Source organism: Triplophysa dalaica, chromosome 16, assembly GCF_015846415.1.
Source record: "Triplophysa dalaica isolate WHDGS20190420 chromosome 16, ASM1584641v1, whole genome shotgun sequence".
Classification (NCBI taxonomy): Eukaryota; Metazoa; Chordata; class Actinopteri; order Cypriniformes; family Nemacheilidae; genus Triplophysa; species Triplophysa dalaica.
In genome coordinates this window covers 7591427-7606542 of record NC_079557.1, presented here as the reverse complement: position 1 = coordinate 7606542, position 15116 = coordinate 7591427, and the positions used below count along the sequence as shown (strand labels likewise).

The 15116-nt window shown below is 36.9% G+C and overlaps 2 protein-coding genes across 4 annotated transcripts; one reads left to right on the top strand and one right to left on the bottom strand.

Annotated features, from left to right (window-relative positions):
• Nucleotides 1–1381: 1381 nt before the first annotated feature.
• chrnb3b (cholinergic receptor nicotinic beta 3 subunit b) lies at nt 1382–5697 on the top strand. Of its 3 annotated transcripts, XM_056769924.1 has the most exons (7): nt 1472–1544; nt 1852–1904; nt 2169–2317; nt 3385–3429; nt 3619–3728; nt 3822–4698; nt 5146–5697. In XM_056769924.1, the coding sequence occupies exons 4-7, from the start codon at nt 3403–3405 to the stop codon at nt 5290–5292; spliced, it is 1161 nt and encodes a 386-aa protein (XP_056625902.1). In that variant the 5' UTR covers nt 1472–1544; nt 1852–1904; nt 2169–2317; nt 3385–3402; the 3' UTR covers nt 5293–5697. The 3 variants fall into 3 exon arrangements, with proteins under 3 accessions (XP_056625901.1, XP_056625902.1, XP_056625903.1); XM_056769923.1 differs by lacking the exon at nt 1852–1904 and having other exon boundaries at nt 1382–1544; XM_056769925.1 differs by lacking the exons at nt 1472–1544; nt 1852–1904; nt 2169–2317 and adding an exon at nt 2519–2594.
• Nucleotides 5698–5872: 175 nt separating this feature from the next.
• Nucleotides 5873–14189, bottom strand: itga6l (integrin, alpha 6, like). The gene is made up of 25 exons (XM_056769922.1): nt 13929–14189; nt 13169–13296; nt 12939–13027; nt 12619–12856; nt 12383–12487; nt 11926–12142; nt 11588–11793; nt 11419–11513; nt 11193–11320; nt 10870–10959; nt 10719–10783; nt 9930–10075; nt 9710–9853; nt 9451–9566; nt 8955–9111; nt 8635–8718; nt 8448–8527; nt 8224–8298; nt 7968–8070; nt 7293–7466; nt 6894–6992; nt 6691–6801; nt 6495–6593; nt 6229–6354; nt 5873–6063 (listed from the first exon to the last, which is right to left on the bottom strand). Exons 1-25 carry the CDS (start codon nt 14102–14104, stop codon nt 6022–6024), a joined length of 3093 nt encoding a protein of 1030 aa, XP_056625900.1. The 5' UTR covers nt 14105–14189; the 3' UTR covers nt 5873–6021.
• Nucleotides 14190–15116: the final 927 nt, after the last annotated feature.

Genomic DNA, 15116 nt, shown 5'->3' with positions numbered 1-15116 from the left:
CATAGTCTCTGTTTAACCAAGCATTGTGGTTTGGACTGCAGTGCAGTATTTATTTCACAGGATACTCAGAGAAGATTTAACTGTTTTTGCAAGTTTTAATTAATCATGACTGTGGCTCTGTTGACTTGACAGGTGAAGACGGTAAAGTCAGGGGAGTGTGCAAATGGATTAAAAAGAATGTTAAATGTAAATTATTTAAAGAATGACTTTATGAATATTTAAGTCATTTTCCAGTCTCTCTGCTTCTCTTCTAGAGATAGCAGTTTATACGCAGACACACATGCAGTGTGCATAAAGGAAGCTAAGGGTCACATAATGTGAGTCAGAATCCTTAGTTATCAAAATGACAAACGCAATAACACCACTAGAAGTATATCATGACCTCATTGTAGATACCTTCTTTGATATCATTCCATGTGATTCTATGAATCCTGTGCAATTATTTTTTTAGGAATTTTTTAAGCCGACTTTTACCATTTGATAATGTTTATATGTATCGCAGTGAAGGTTTATTCCCATATTCAGAATGAGACAGAATTGCATGGGCTTAAAGAAAACTGAGACCCTCGCTGAGGCCACAGCTGGTCCCAACTGGAGCAGAAAATCATGTGAGCTCAGACTGAACCCATGTGCACTTGGGAGAAATTGTTTGTGTGTTACTGCTTGCATGTGCTGGTAAGGAGGAGCTGTTGTGTTAACTATTTCTATTCGAAGTGATGGAGTTATTATTAATAATGGGAGTTCATAATAGTGAAGCTGTGTAATCATACTGTAGTAGATTGCTCCTTATCAGAAAACATGCACAGAACTTCCTTAGATGAAAAATGAAATCATTGAGGTATTCACTTCATTTTGGGGGCTGCATCTTTTCCGCATGTAAATATTTCATGCACAACACACATGTATGGTAGTTTTGAGTTAAAAGGGTCACATGGGCGATGTCAGCAGACACATTTAAAATCCTTTAATACAGAATAAAAACCTGACAAGGTCACCACTTGTATTAAACAAGATGATATACAGTTCTTATATCTAGTAGCCTATCTTTCATTTATCTCCACGGGTCTCAAAACTTCATAACATGGAAAAAGCTAAAAACATAGACAAGTAAAACCTGTCTTTATGCAGATATACTGCTGTTCAAATGTTTAAGGTCCTCTTCGCCGTGAAATCATGCTTACGACAACCTGCACAATAAAGGACCTGTGAATTCAATGACAGTCTCTGATTTTAAGCGATCTGTTTCTTTAAGCTCGCGTGCGCTCCTCCCTCCCGTCCTGCTGTAGGAAACAAGCGCGCTGCTGGACTGTCTCTCTGGTACAAGAGCAGCTCCATTAAACGCGCTCTCAGCCTTTATTGAAATGTAGTTGTTTACTGAAACTTTCTAAAAACTGTTTTTTTTTCACAAAAAAAAGTTTTAAATCGCAGTTGAATGCGTTCACAGTGATTTAAGTTAAACATTATCAAATACTTTTCCTTCAACATGATGTTGGCAGTCATTGTTTATTTCACGCTGTTTGCCAACATCATCACCAGCACCCCTGGTAAGTACAATATTACTGTCCTCTGTTTATTCTTCTTTCAATGCTCGTGTGCAGTTTGCAATGAGGGACTTATGACTTCTTTATGTTTGCTTTTTCATTTATTTATTATTTATTTAATGGGTTGATTACCGAGCATTTCACCGAAGAGTTTTACTATGTCGGTTATTATATAAGATCAATATTATTTATGTTCCGGCTTTCAGACCAAAAGCGCAAGCTTATTAGATTAGTCGTAAAGTTCGGGGCTTATTTAGCACATGAAACGGATAAATCTCACCGCATACTTTTTATTTGATTGTTTTTTTAGATCCAAGGCAGTCTGCCTTGTGTAGTTGATGAGTGCGCATGTCCTCATTTAAGGTCAGTAAATGGCCTTCTGCTGACTGTCTATGTTGTATCCGTTTACAGTCCTTCTCTGTACTTGTCTATATTCAGGTGACTCTTTACTTTAGTATTAACATTTATTAAACTATGACAAAAGCGTATTTTCATTGTTTTTTAACACCTAGTTGAGATGTAGCTAAAGTGGGATTATATTGGTAGTGTAGAAATAATATGAATAAGGTCATGGAAAAAAAACAGTCATTGTCTTATATAAAGATAAATCATTTATATTTTTATCAGCAAAAGACTTTGTCTCTCTGGCGGAGAGAGAAGATGCTCTGCTAAGGGACTTGTTTCAGGGATACCAGCGCTGGGTCAGGCCTGTTCTGCATGCAAACCACACTGTTAAAGTCCGCTTTGGCTTGAAGATATCTCAGCTCGTTGATGTGGTAGGACAACGCACACTTATTCAATTTTATAACTTAATTTGGATGCACAAACTTAATTGAGCATTGTTAATCCCTGTCCATGGTGCTGAAATACATCCAATGTCGCTGTCCATGGTTTTGAAAGTCATATAGTTATGTATTTATTATTAAGAGAAATATTTCAGTTGTTCTGCTTCCATCTCTCCTTGTTTTATTCAGCCTTTCTCTAAAAGGGTTTTACTGTTCAGAAGACTTGAATGATGGAAAAATTAATTATTAACAGAGCTGCCGAGATTCAGTAAGATCCCTTTTTGAACAGTGTGCCTCCACCTTCTTTGATTCATTCATCCAAAAACTGATAGGTATTCAGCCTATTTTTTCAAGCAGCATTAACAATGCTCTTTTGTGGGTATTAATTTCGTCTCATGCGCTTGCCCCAGCACATGGAATCAATAACATATAAACAACAACCACTTCGGAGGTCACTCGGGCATATTTGAGTCTGAATGAGTAAATAATATATTCAATGTGTAAAAATGGGTATGATTTTGGTAATTCTGTAAAGTATCTGTAGGCCAATATTAGGACTTTAGTATTGTATGTAATGTATATGTTAGTGCATCTGAAATCTTTCCTATAAATATGAGCAAAGATGATGACGTCAATTTACTGTTATAGAACCATGAAATCTGATTTACTAGAGAAGGGCTCAGATGTGCCTATTTGATGTTATTGATAGAAAAAACGCCTGAAGGCATGAGTGCCCGTGTTTCTGATAATTCAGAGTATTAGATCACTTTAAAAGTGGTTATGTTGGACATTTATTGAAGTAACTGAACAATGATATTGAGGTATATAAAAAAGCCCACAGTTATGAACTGAATCAATCCTGTCAGTATGACTTTCTCTTACATATCTCATAATTACAACAGAAAGACATTTATTTATGGTTTTAATGTTTTTTTTAATTGTAATTATTAGTGAGTTAAGTTATCTAATATTTAGAAAAAATACATTTTAAAAATGTAATTGTATTGTTTACATTTTTTATGGTGTTACAATCCTCTTTTCTGTTTTTCTTTATTTAGGATGAGAAAAATCAACTTATGACCACTAATGTGTGGCTTTGGCAGGTATTTAACCTCAAATGCATTTTTATTAGCACAATTAGCTTTTTCTCACTACTAAAGTTGTGCATAATGACGTTTTTGCATTCATTGCAACTAAATCAAAACATGACAAAACTACAAAATGCTAGTTGACATTGGTTTTGCAGAAAAAATTAAACAAATCAAGTTCAAAATTAAAATCTGGCTGTGTAGGAATGGATCGATTATAAACTGCGTTGGAACCCTGAGAATTATGGTGGCATCACTTTTATCAGAGTACCCTCGGAGACCATCTGGCTTCCAGATATTGTTTTATATGATAAGTAAGTTGCTGTCATTTGTGATGAAACTAGAACAATTTCATTCCGCAAATCATATTGAAATATTAACAATGTCATCCTGTCAAATTATTTCAGTGCTGATGGACGTTTTGAAGGCTCGCTTATGACCAAAGTCATCGTGAGGTATAATGGTCTGATCACATGGACACCACCCGCCAGCTACAAGTCAGCTTGCACCATGGATGTCACGTTCTTCCCCTTTGATCGTCAAAACTGCTCTATGAAGTTTGGTTCCTGGACGTATGATGGAAACATGGTTGATCTTGTCTTAGTCAACCAGCAGGTGGACAGAAGCGACTTCTTTGATAACGGCGAATGGGAGATTCTGAGTGCAACCGGTGTCAAAGGCAGCCGACAGGACGTCCATCTTTCCTACACTTACATCACGTATTATTTCATCCTGAAACGTCTTCCTCTCTTCTACACCCTCTTTCTCATTTTTCCCTGCTTGGGCTTGTCTTTCCTCACAGTGCTGGTTTTCTATCTGCCTTCTGATGAAGGAGAGAAAGTTTCTCTCTCCACCTCCGTCCTTGTGTCCCTCACTGTCTTCCTCCTGGTCATCGAGGAGATCATTCCATCTTCATCCAAAGTCATCCCATTGATTGGAGAGTACTTGCTCTTTATCATGATCTTCGTCACCCTCTCTATCATTGTCACTGTGTTTGTTATAAATGTACACCATCGTTCCTCAGCTACATATCATCCCATGTCTCCATGGGTGCGTTCCCTGTTCCTGCAGAAACTGCCGCATTTGCTGTGCATGAGGGGAAACACGGATCGCTATCACTACCCCGAGCTGGAGCCCCAAGGCCCTGATCTCAAGCCCCGAAGCAAGAAAGGGCCACCTGGCCCTGACGGAGAAGGTCAAGCTTTGATCAATTTGCTCGAGCAAGCTACCAACTCTGTTCACTACATCTCACGGCATATTAGAAAGGAGCATTTCATTAGAGAGGTAAGATATCCCCAGGTTATAAACACAACGTCAAAGGTAGAGTTCCCCAAAACCATTTATTCACCTTCATGTTATTTCAAAGTTTTTTGTGTTCCACACAAGAGTCACATACAGGTTTTGAACAACATTAGGGTGAATAAATTAGGACAGAATTTGTGTTTTTGGATAAACTTAAATAATTGTATTCATTTGAAATAAATACAATTGCTTGGCTTGATGAAGTCTCTCGACCTTTGAAAGAGCAACCCTAAAATATTCCTCTAGGTATACATGACATTGATGATGATTTGTAGTAATAAGGTCTCTCTGACATCAGCAATACTCATGATGGCCATGATAAAGATGACTTTTGATGTTTGCTAATGGCTGCATCAGTGATGATCGTGACTATGACCGCTCAAGATGACAACTATAATGATAATGATGATGATTCTTTGGCTTTGCCAGGTCGTACAGGACTGGAAGTTTGTGGCACAGGTCTTGGACAGAATCTTTCTCTGGGCATTTCTTACCGTGTCTGTGCTGGGCACCATTCTCATCTTCACACCTGCATTGAAGATGTTCCTTCGCTCTTCTCCTCCTCCTTCCCCATGAGACACTTGGCAAATTTCACCCAACTCTCTAATCACAGGCAACCTCACATCATGCAAGAAAACTATTAATGTCCTTTTACCAATATTACATTCAGAGAAACACAGGTCACCAATTAATGAATACAGTGAACAAAAAGTGGAGGAAAATTGTTTTTTCATTGTGTCACATATAGGATAACAAAGTGAGTTGTTTAAAATATAATACATTGCTGCTGTCCTTCTGAAAGCTCGAATCTCCATATTTTGTGTTTTTTATTTTTGCCGTAGATCATTATTATTGGTCACCCTTTATGTTTGTATTTTGCAAATATCCAACCAATAAAAAGTATTAAAAAGTGCTTTTCAACTTTGACAACACAGTGTTTAATCACTTAAAAAGCAGTGTTTTTTTTCCATTGAGTAAAAAAATGTTTTTGGAGAAATCTGAGGTTTTGGAAGGACAGTGACGATACAGTGGCTAATACCCTCAATTCACATAGCAGATAGGTAATTGAAAAGAATCAAAAAAGTTTCTTGTGTTTAATAAAACATGTTTTATTTGTAGAAAATTTTGTTATTCATTTTAAGAAATGTATTTACAACAGTAGAAAAACACTGATATGTGCACAGCAAAATAAATGAAATGATGATCTATTATTGACCTCTGCAGAAACAAACGTTGAATGAGCGAAGTGTTTGACCCTTTTTGAGAAGATACTTTTCTTCATTGTTTTCCTGGGTCGATGTCTTTTTACACATTCTTCTTGCCACCACACAATTCACTCTTGTATAACTTGAATTGAGGAGAAAAAACAACTGTGTGAGAATATTATAAAACAGCAGCATACAATTTTTGTTTTTTTTCCCTAGCTTCACACTGTTCTTAAATATGAAAGTGTGTTTCCGTTTACAGTTTTTTAAAACAATATTTATTATCATTGAGTAAGAAACACATTACCTTCCACACAAGGTAACCCAGCATGGCTGCTAACATGAGTGCAGTCATTACACTGAGAAAAATAACCCACCACGGGACTCGGCTGAGCAAAGCTGGTTTCTTCTCAGGAAAAACGGTAAGCCTCACCTGTATGCGTCATAGAAATATGCTGTTACTGCAGGCTGCCTCACCTGACATTGCAAAATCTTACTAATACTAAATTATCAATTTCCTCTTGACTAATATTTTTGCAAATCATATTTTTATATAGTACTCATCCAATGAACCTTAGTCTCAGATGGCCGGATTCCAATATTCCCAACAGTTCCATTAAGGCTCAGTGACGCATCCAGTACAATATCCAGGTAGTTTAATGAGCTATACTCCTGTTAAGCAAACAATATTCGTGATGATTTTATCACAGCAACTGAAAGTAATTTTTTTTTTGCATTTTCCCTATTCCAAATGTTAAAAAACCCATACCCCCAGAAAAGTGCTGTTCGATAAGCGAGAGTGAAGAACAATAACTGCAGTACTGTCTACTGCCTCAAGGGGGCACTGTATCACCACACATTCCAGTTCATCGGCACAAGTCTGAATCAGCAACATAAAAGAATATGTACTCAGGAAAATCTTTGATTTAGCATTTATGGACACAAGATACTATTATAACCAATAAAAATTACCAGGATTTTGTACTTTCTTGAATTTCCCAAAAAGGGCAGAAATCCGCCATCATTGCTGAGAGCCTCATGGCCCACTTCACGCCTTCCTCTGGGTAATGCCTAAAGAGTAAAAAAACACAGAACACACTTCATCACTTAGGTGTGTATTATAGGGGTGATTCTCAACCGCGGTTCACCTTTTCTGTCTCCCCTACACAACACATGCAGTGCAGTTCATGGACCTCACTGTCTATGACGATTTTAATCAACCAGTGTTACATAACATGCAAAATGTGCAGTGTTCCCAAGACTGCAGTCAAGAACCCTTGTATTCTACAGTAGGATGTACAGACAGCCGTCAAGTAAAAGGAGTGCAAGCAGATTTAAAAAACACTGTAACTTCCTATCGCAAATAATTACCTTGATATTTTTGAGTGGATTGATCGCTTCTGAAGGCGTACATTGAATGGTCTTTTGTCCTCGTCCAGTGACCTGCACGAGGTACAGGAGCCGTTTACCAGTTTTGGTTTCTTTAGGCCACTGGATGTTTAGCACAGCATCGAATGACTTCAGAGGCCGGCCGGTGTTACTAATCTAATCCAACAAAATCATTCACAACATATAACATCAGTTTCTATGCTTAAATATGTACTAATAAAATGATCTATATATGTAGTTATAAAATCTTTAACCAAATAAATAATATTATTTATATAATATTTTCAGACATGGAGACAATAGACGGTTTCAGCTGCAACAACATAAAAAACGTTATGTGGCCTAGACGTAACTTCCGGTAGACCTGTGCAAAAAATCAGTATGTGTTGAGTAGTTAAATTAAATGAATCCAATTCATATTCAATACAATAATAATCTACTGTACATTAATAAAAATATATACATTTGCCACTAGCCAGATTTATAACCAAAGTTAACTTCGGGCCAGGCATCATATTAGATGGGAAAAAACAGATTAACATCTTAAATATAATATTTGATCTAGATAACATTAAGTAATAATATATAGTATTATCATATTATGTAGTAACTGAGTACTGTTTTTTAAGAGTGACTATGTTCCACTTGGATACCAACCCTGAATTCATATAGGACCAATGAACCAATATCATCTTCTTTTTTAATTGTTTTCTCATCTCTCACGTCTCCCCCAACAAACAGCTGGGAAGGTTTAGCAAGACTACAAAGACAAAAGACAATATTATTATAACATGAATCATTTGCTTATTTGCAATGGGAATAGCACTTCTAGTGTAATTATAGGAATCAGAAGTATTGCGAAAAATTATTTTTCTAAAATAAAAACAATATTCTAGTATTTAAAATAACTTACCCAAAGACTTCCAGATGCATTTCAATGAGGATTTTTGCCTCTGCCACAACTTGTGGAATGTTCTGATTGCTTATTCTAAAATAGGGAAATCCAAAAACAACATATAAACAATATGATGTGCAAACAAAAAGATGTAGCTGGTCTTTAATCTGAATTCCAGTTAAATACTTTAGGTTTTACTGTACAGTAGAAGTCGAATAACAGAGCGGCTTCACTTTTCTTACGTTTTAAGAGACATTGTCACGTTAGCCCCCGTCACACTGTCTGACAGTCTGTCAGTTTTTAGTATCAGATAGAATGAAGTCTGAAATTGGCGAAGAGAATGGATAAGATACTGTCACAAACTTATTTTCTGATCATAAACTGAAAATGCACTTAATGGACTGAGAACTAGTTATGACCTCCACTTACATTTGAGTCTCTTTTGAAAGGATTTCCAAGATTGCAATTAGCCAGTGTTCTGTTTTCATTGGCGCTACACTCCACTTGTGTTTTCTGCACAGTGAAAAAAACCCAAAATACCTTAAAGTTAAACCTTGAAATAATTGGAATGCCTAAAATCCATACAAATAAAACCTTTGTATAATTGTTAGCTACTGTACACAATTTGGATATCATTTATATATATATTATAACTAAACACAGACCGGAAGTTAACTTTGGGACAAGTCCGTGCGTCCAATGAAAATGTCTAATTTGATGTGTTGTTTCATGTACTCTAGGTGACTCACACTGTTGCTCTTGGGTACAATTGATGATAAGGGCAGATATTCTGGAAACATCACAGAGAGTTGACTGTGATGTGCATCTTCTCCACCCTTGTTGGTTACAGTTACCTCCAGGGCAACATTTTCATCACCGGGAGAGATGACAGGCATGCGAGGATCCCTTCAACAGACACAGACACACCCTCGATCATGCATTCCAAGCTTAATTGTTTCAACCCCTATTTAACAAGATAGTAGCACAAAATGTCCCTAATATAATTTAAGCAAACGAATTGCCTAATATTACTCAACGCCCTTATAATTGGAGTTGCATACCTTACACTTCGCTATATTAAAATCAAGTTTTCTGGATTTTACGTTTTGGAAATTCAGCAGCATAACTGTAGCCAAATAATGATAATGCACTCCTTTCCCTTTAACCCTTTAGACTTATCCATCTGCCAAATGCATAAAGGAAGGTACAAAAAGATTCACGCACAAGCCAAATAAATGTTATTACCCGCTTAGTGGGTTGCACTTATCCTGGTGTTGATCTTTGGTGCAGAATGTGTACTGGACCTGTAGGTTACTTTGGCAGATATTGTCACTTCCACAGTCGTCATTCATAAAGATAAACTGAGAGACAAAACAGTTGTACATGACGTGATAAAGAAAGACAACGGTACATCCTGGATGTAATGCAAAAAGTGATATTGTAGGTCTTAAGGTGTTATTTTGATCCTCTAAATGCTTAGAAACAAACAGAATGATGCATTTACTTCTGCTGTGTCTATGTTTCCTTTCAAAGTGTTGAGAACAGGTTGTAAGCCAGGGAGGTTTCTAAATGTCTGTTTAGGGGTGTCAGATGGCATCGAAACTGATAGTTCGATGAAAATGCTTGTCAGCTTGTCTTGGATATCTCCCTAAAACACAACACAATGTTTTTAGCATACATTCTTGGAGTTCTCAGAGGCAGTATATCAGAATAACTGAAAGTACCTGCAGTTTGAGCTTGGTTTCGACACACTGCTTCTGACCCTTGCCGGGCAGTTCATGCGATCCCTGTGTGGGATCTATAAAGACCACTCGTGCAGGAAGACCCCTCTGGCTGCGTACTACATCGGCAGCTAGGCTGTATTCGATCCCTGCAAAATGGTTCCTATCAAATATGATTCTTCAACACTTTACTATAAGCAAATCTTATGCATTAACAGTACATGCAAAGGTATAACATAAGGAATGAACAACACTTCTTTAGCTTGTAATACACCCAAAGATGTATTAGTTCACCCAAAAATAAAAGCATCATTTATTCACCCTCTTGACAGTTTGCAAAACACAAAGAAGTTATTTTGAAGAATGTTGGTAACCAAAAACCGGTCCCCATTGACTATTGTGTGGACACAAAACCAATGCAAGTCAATGGGGACCAACGGTTTTCGTTTACCAACATCCTTCTAAATATCTTCCTTTGTGTTCTGCAGAAGAAAGAAACTCATGCAGGTTTGAAATGACACGAGGGTGAGCAAATGATGACAGAATTTTTGTTTTTGGGCGAACCATGCCTTTAAGCTAGGTTATTAATTTTTTGTTTTTGGGCGAACCATGCCTTTAAGCTAGGTTATTCATGACTTGGCATTTATGGAAAAGCGAGAAAGAATTCGCTTTAACATGCTGATGTTTGCCATCCACACCCAGTCTGAATGACTCACGGTAAGCTTTTGGAGATATTGCTTCATTAATGATTGTATCTAAGAATGCTCTACGAAAAACAGGAAATGGACTCACTCATTTTGGGATTGTATGTCGCTGGTTGTGCAGTGTAAGTAAAACAGGAACGTGCTGTAATATAGCTGAAAGATGTCATTTTTAACGTGTGTTAAAAAGAAATAAAAAAACTACAAAAATATGTGTGTGTTACATGTTGGTGTAGTCTCACCATGGATTGGCCTTGCAGTCCTGTTTTTTCAAATCAATTTTATCAGGTGTTAAAGTTAAGCTCTTTTCAATGTTAACCACTGGTTTAGACCTTGAAAAAGAAAAATCATTTTACAGAATCTATATGATAAATGTTGTGTTGTGGAAATAGCATGCTTATTGAAAAGTAAAAACAATGAAAGTGCACAGGGAGGCCAGCGCCTTTCTCTTACTTATTCATGAATTGCTCCTTTTGTGTTATACAAACAGAACGTCATACAGGCTTAGATTGAGTCATGTGATGACAGTGGGATGTGCTAGCCCATTATGAAACGAAAAACTGACCTGTAAATCAGCACAGAATCTGAACCTGAACCTACAGCAAGGTCCGGGTAGCCATTGTTGTCCACATCCATATTGCTAGCCAAAGCATAGCCAAACAATTTGATATCATTGCCCCCAGCTTGCAAAACCTAAAAACGGAAAGTTTATAAAAAACAAAAAAGAATCATTAAAGAAAATGAAAAATGTCAGAGTAACCCCTATTATAGCTGATCTATGATTGCAACACCTGCTGTGGTTTTTGATGGAAGCCTTCAGGTGAGCCATGATACACATACACTCGACCTTTTCCAGAATCCTCATAGGGAGAGCTCACTGCAAAATCTGTCCATCGGAAAAAATCAGTTGTCGTTCAAATGCATTGTGAAAATGTTAGCTCAAAACAGAGGTGAAAAGACCTTGGTATCCATCTTGATTCATGTCTCCAGTGTGTGCCACTGCCAGTCCAAACATGGAGTCTCTATTTCCATAGAGAGCCACTGGTTTTAATCGGTCCCATTGTTGTCCTCCATCTTTGTTGATGTAAACAAACACGGCCCCTCCCACATCTTTGTCCATGTCCTGCACGGAGAACTGGGGTGCACCCACAACAAGGTCATCCCACCTGCCACAAGACAGTCATCATTATTACAAAATAAACTGAGCTGTGAATGTATAATGCCGCGATTACTCATATAATATTGCAGAACAGCATCCTGTTTAGTCATGTGCATTGGTGTGTCTAGTGAGGACTCACCCATCTGAGTTTAGATCAAGCACAACGAGGTCATAGCCAAAGGAGGAGGCCAATTCTGGACCACGAAGAATATGTTCTGCTCTCATGGTTTTTGACTCCGACTTTTTATCCGGTCTCAGAAGCACAACCTCTCCACTGTGACCTGAGCGTGGAGCCCCAGCCACTACAATAAGCTCTCCTTTCTTGACAATGTTTATCCCACTATCGAGAGCAAAGCCTGAGAGATCATGATCAAGTCAGTTTTTTTGTTCCAAAAGCAAAAAATATATACTGCATATCCATATACATGCACAAAAATGTTGGACTAAGCTGAGCAAGAATCAGGTGATTAGAAATAAAAGCATATATATTAAATACTTAATTTGATGTATTAACATTAGTCGAAGGACATCTACATCAAAGTTTATGAATAACATCTAAACAAGTGGATTTGTCAAATTTTTGGGGGCACAATCACCTAAATAGCTGCTGATGCCGACAGGAATAAGTTCTTCTCGATTCTTATCTCCTGTTTCAAAGGTGTCTAATATGTAATCATCAACAGGCTCCATCTGCACAGTGCCTTCCAAATGAAAACATTATACATCATTATTTCATTTTATTATAGTAATACTCTAACATAAATATGGTTTAGTATTTATTGACGATGTTGTTATTGAGTAGATTATATCAACAAATCTGTCAATTTATTACCTTTCCACTCATATGCTCCTGGAGCTCCAAAAATAACATATTTGTTGTCTCTGGTAAACGCTACTGAGATGCCCTGTTGACAATATCCAAACATATGCTTGTCTACTTTTCTTCTGTAACAAAATGACCTTTTGTCCTCGCTAACATCGTCCAATTTAAGGTCTTGATTCATGACAAAACATCTGCCCAATACCAGCTGATTACTAAAACTCCAGTCTTGATACCTGTGGGCGCAAGTCTGGAGAAAAAGAAACATATATACATTAAACATAGCATTTAAAACATTTGGATTATGAATTTAAGCATTACTTTTCACTTACCACTACGTTTCCGCCTGGACCCTGACTTTTTACACGGGCACCCAACCATTGATTTTCTCTGTAGTCTTTTCCATCCGTATTCTTTCGAACTTCATGTTTAGAGAAGGGAGTTCATATTAAGACCGCATCTTATACTGCTCACATTAATAAATAATCAATAAAACCAAAGCACTGTGCTTATTAGTACCAAATTCAACAATGATACATAGTATAGTTTAACCACAACTAACCATCTACGTCCAAGATGATGCGTTCACAATCATCAGACTGTGTGTTGAATTTACATCGATACAGACCTCCAGTTATATTGGCTTCTTGATTTGGCAACGCTTTTGCACGAGGGGCACCGATAAGCAAGCTGAGGATGCACAGGATGAAGTTTAAATCAAGTGGAGAGTAGCGTTAGAATAACAATACAAACTGAAATTGTTGTATCATGTCTATTCTTAGTCTTATTCCAGTAGGATTAAATGGTGTTAGATTGGTTCCCTTCCGCTCGATAACATCCCACCGATAAAACCCAACACATTACCAGAGACCCACAGAGGCTGTTCCAGTTTCCATTAAAACCAATACAATTTCTATTATGACCTAATGAATTTCTGTGATGATTTCTATTGTTGGTTTTTTAAATTGCTTTCCCTGGGATGTTATATTGTTGATTTACTGCAAGGTTTTATTGTTTATAATACCGGCTGAAAAAACCCTGCCCAAAACACAATATTAACAATGGGAACTGAACTGTATTGGTTTTGGAAACTATAAAAGTGTCTACTGGTATGTAATGAATTATAAGGGTGGGGTGTTATCTGGCACATTAGTCATATTGGAATAATACCCCAAAACACTACATTGCAAAATACAACTATTTTTGAACCATTTAAGGCACAAGCACGTTACTGATTTAAAACAAGTACATAACATAGCAAAACTACTGTCTACCCATTCAATTTCGCAATTGTAAATAAAAGACTGTGAATAATGTCTCACAAACGCTCGTCAGACGGCTGGAGCTGATGGTGCATGGCCATAGAAAATCCAAATAATGTATTTGCGTCTCCGCGTTTCTTGATGACGCTCTCCGTGTCCAAGTTAAAAGAAGAAATCTGCTGAATGATGGTGAGGATCCACACGGTCACCGCGAGACCCCAGTGCTGGGAGATCATGATGATATTTATCTGGAGCTGATAGGAACAGAGTGAACGTTTCTGGTATAATCACAGTGAAAACACTAAGGCACCAGCACAGGGTGAGGCCAAGTCCTTTTATATAAGCCTCCGTTGATTTATCGCTTCGGGGTGGGGATAATAACTGTAAAACAAAGAGTTAATGTTTACCTGCACAGGAAACTTGAACGCACGTCACACTCATGGCAAGTTTAGTCAAGTTCAATCTGCCTGTTTCAACGGCGCATGGATTGGCAATGAGGCAGATCAAGTTGATGGTGTAGATTTTTGAGCACTATGCAGTATACATACGCACTCCATAGCGAATATATATGTATATATGTATGTATATATATATATATATATGTATATATATATATATATGTGTGTGTATGTGTATATATATATATATATATGTGTGTATATATATGTGTATATATGTGTATATATGTATTTATGTAAATATATATATGTGTGTGTATATTTACATATATATCTGTATATATATACATATATATCTGTATATATATACATATATATATGTATATGTATGACGTTATTAAAGTAGAGTATATACATCCAAACCAGAGGAAAATGTGTGGCTGCTTGTCGTAATGCAGAGAAAAATGTGATTTGTCCACTCCCTGGGGTTAAATCAGGATAGCGTCATTAAACATTGCACCACTAGATGCCGCCAGAGATTAATATCGTAAACGATGTTGACCGATCATTTTGACTTTAGTGGATGTGGATATTAAGACAGCGAAACACACTAAACATATGCAGTAATCTTTACAACAGTAGGCCTATAAATAATATTAGTAACGCCAGTAATGCTTGTGAGTTTAATGCTATATTTGCATTTAGATATTTCTTCTCTGCCTTTAAAGCTATACTGACAAGACTTAAAAAAGGTTTGTTACACACCTCTGTTTCATACAATTAATTCATACAGTTTTAATGTGAAATCACATCTTATCTCTTTTCTATTTCGTTTTTATTAACTTAATTA

Excerpts from the sequence above, each read along its gene's own strand:
- chrnb3b (XM_056769923.1), top strand. The coding sequence starts at position 1,484 with ATGATGTTGGCAGTCATTGTTTATTTCACGCTGTTTGCCAACATCATC. Across the intron at positions 3,430-3,618 it reads CTAATGTGTGGCTTTGGCAG|GAATGGATCGATTATAAACT; the intron begins GTATTTAACCTC and ends CTGGCTGTGTAG. Across the intron at positions 4,699-5,145 it reads AGGAGCATTTCATTAGAGAG|GTCGTACAGGACTGGAAGTT; the intron begins GTAAGATATCCC and ends TGGCTTTGCCAG.
- itga6l (XM_056769922.1), bottom strand. The coding sequence starts at position 14,104 with ATGATCTCCCAGCACTGGGGTCTCGCGGTGACCGTGTGGATCCTCACC. Across the intron at positions 11,794-11,925 it reads CTTGATCTAAACTCAGATGG|GTGGGATGACCTTGTTGTGG; the intron begins GTGAGTCCTCAC and ends GTCTTGTGGCAG. Across the intron at positions 8,071-8,223 it reads ATGCATCTGGAAGTCTTTGG|TCTTGCTAAACCTTCCCAGC; the intron begins GTAAGTTATTTT and ends TTGTCTTTGTAG.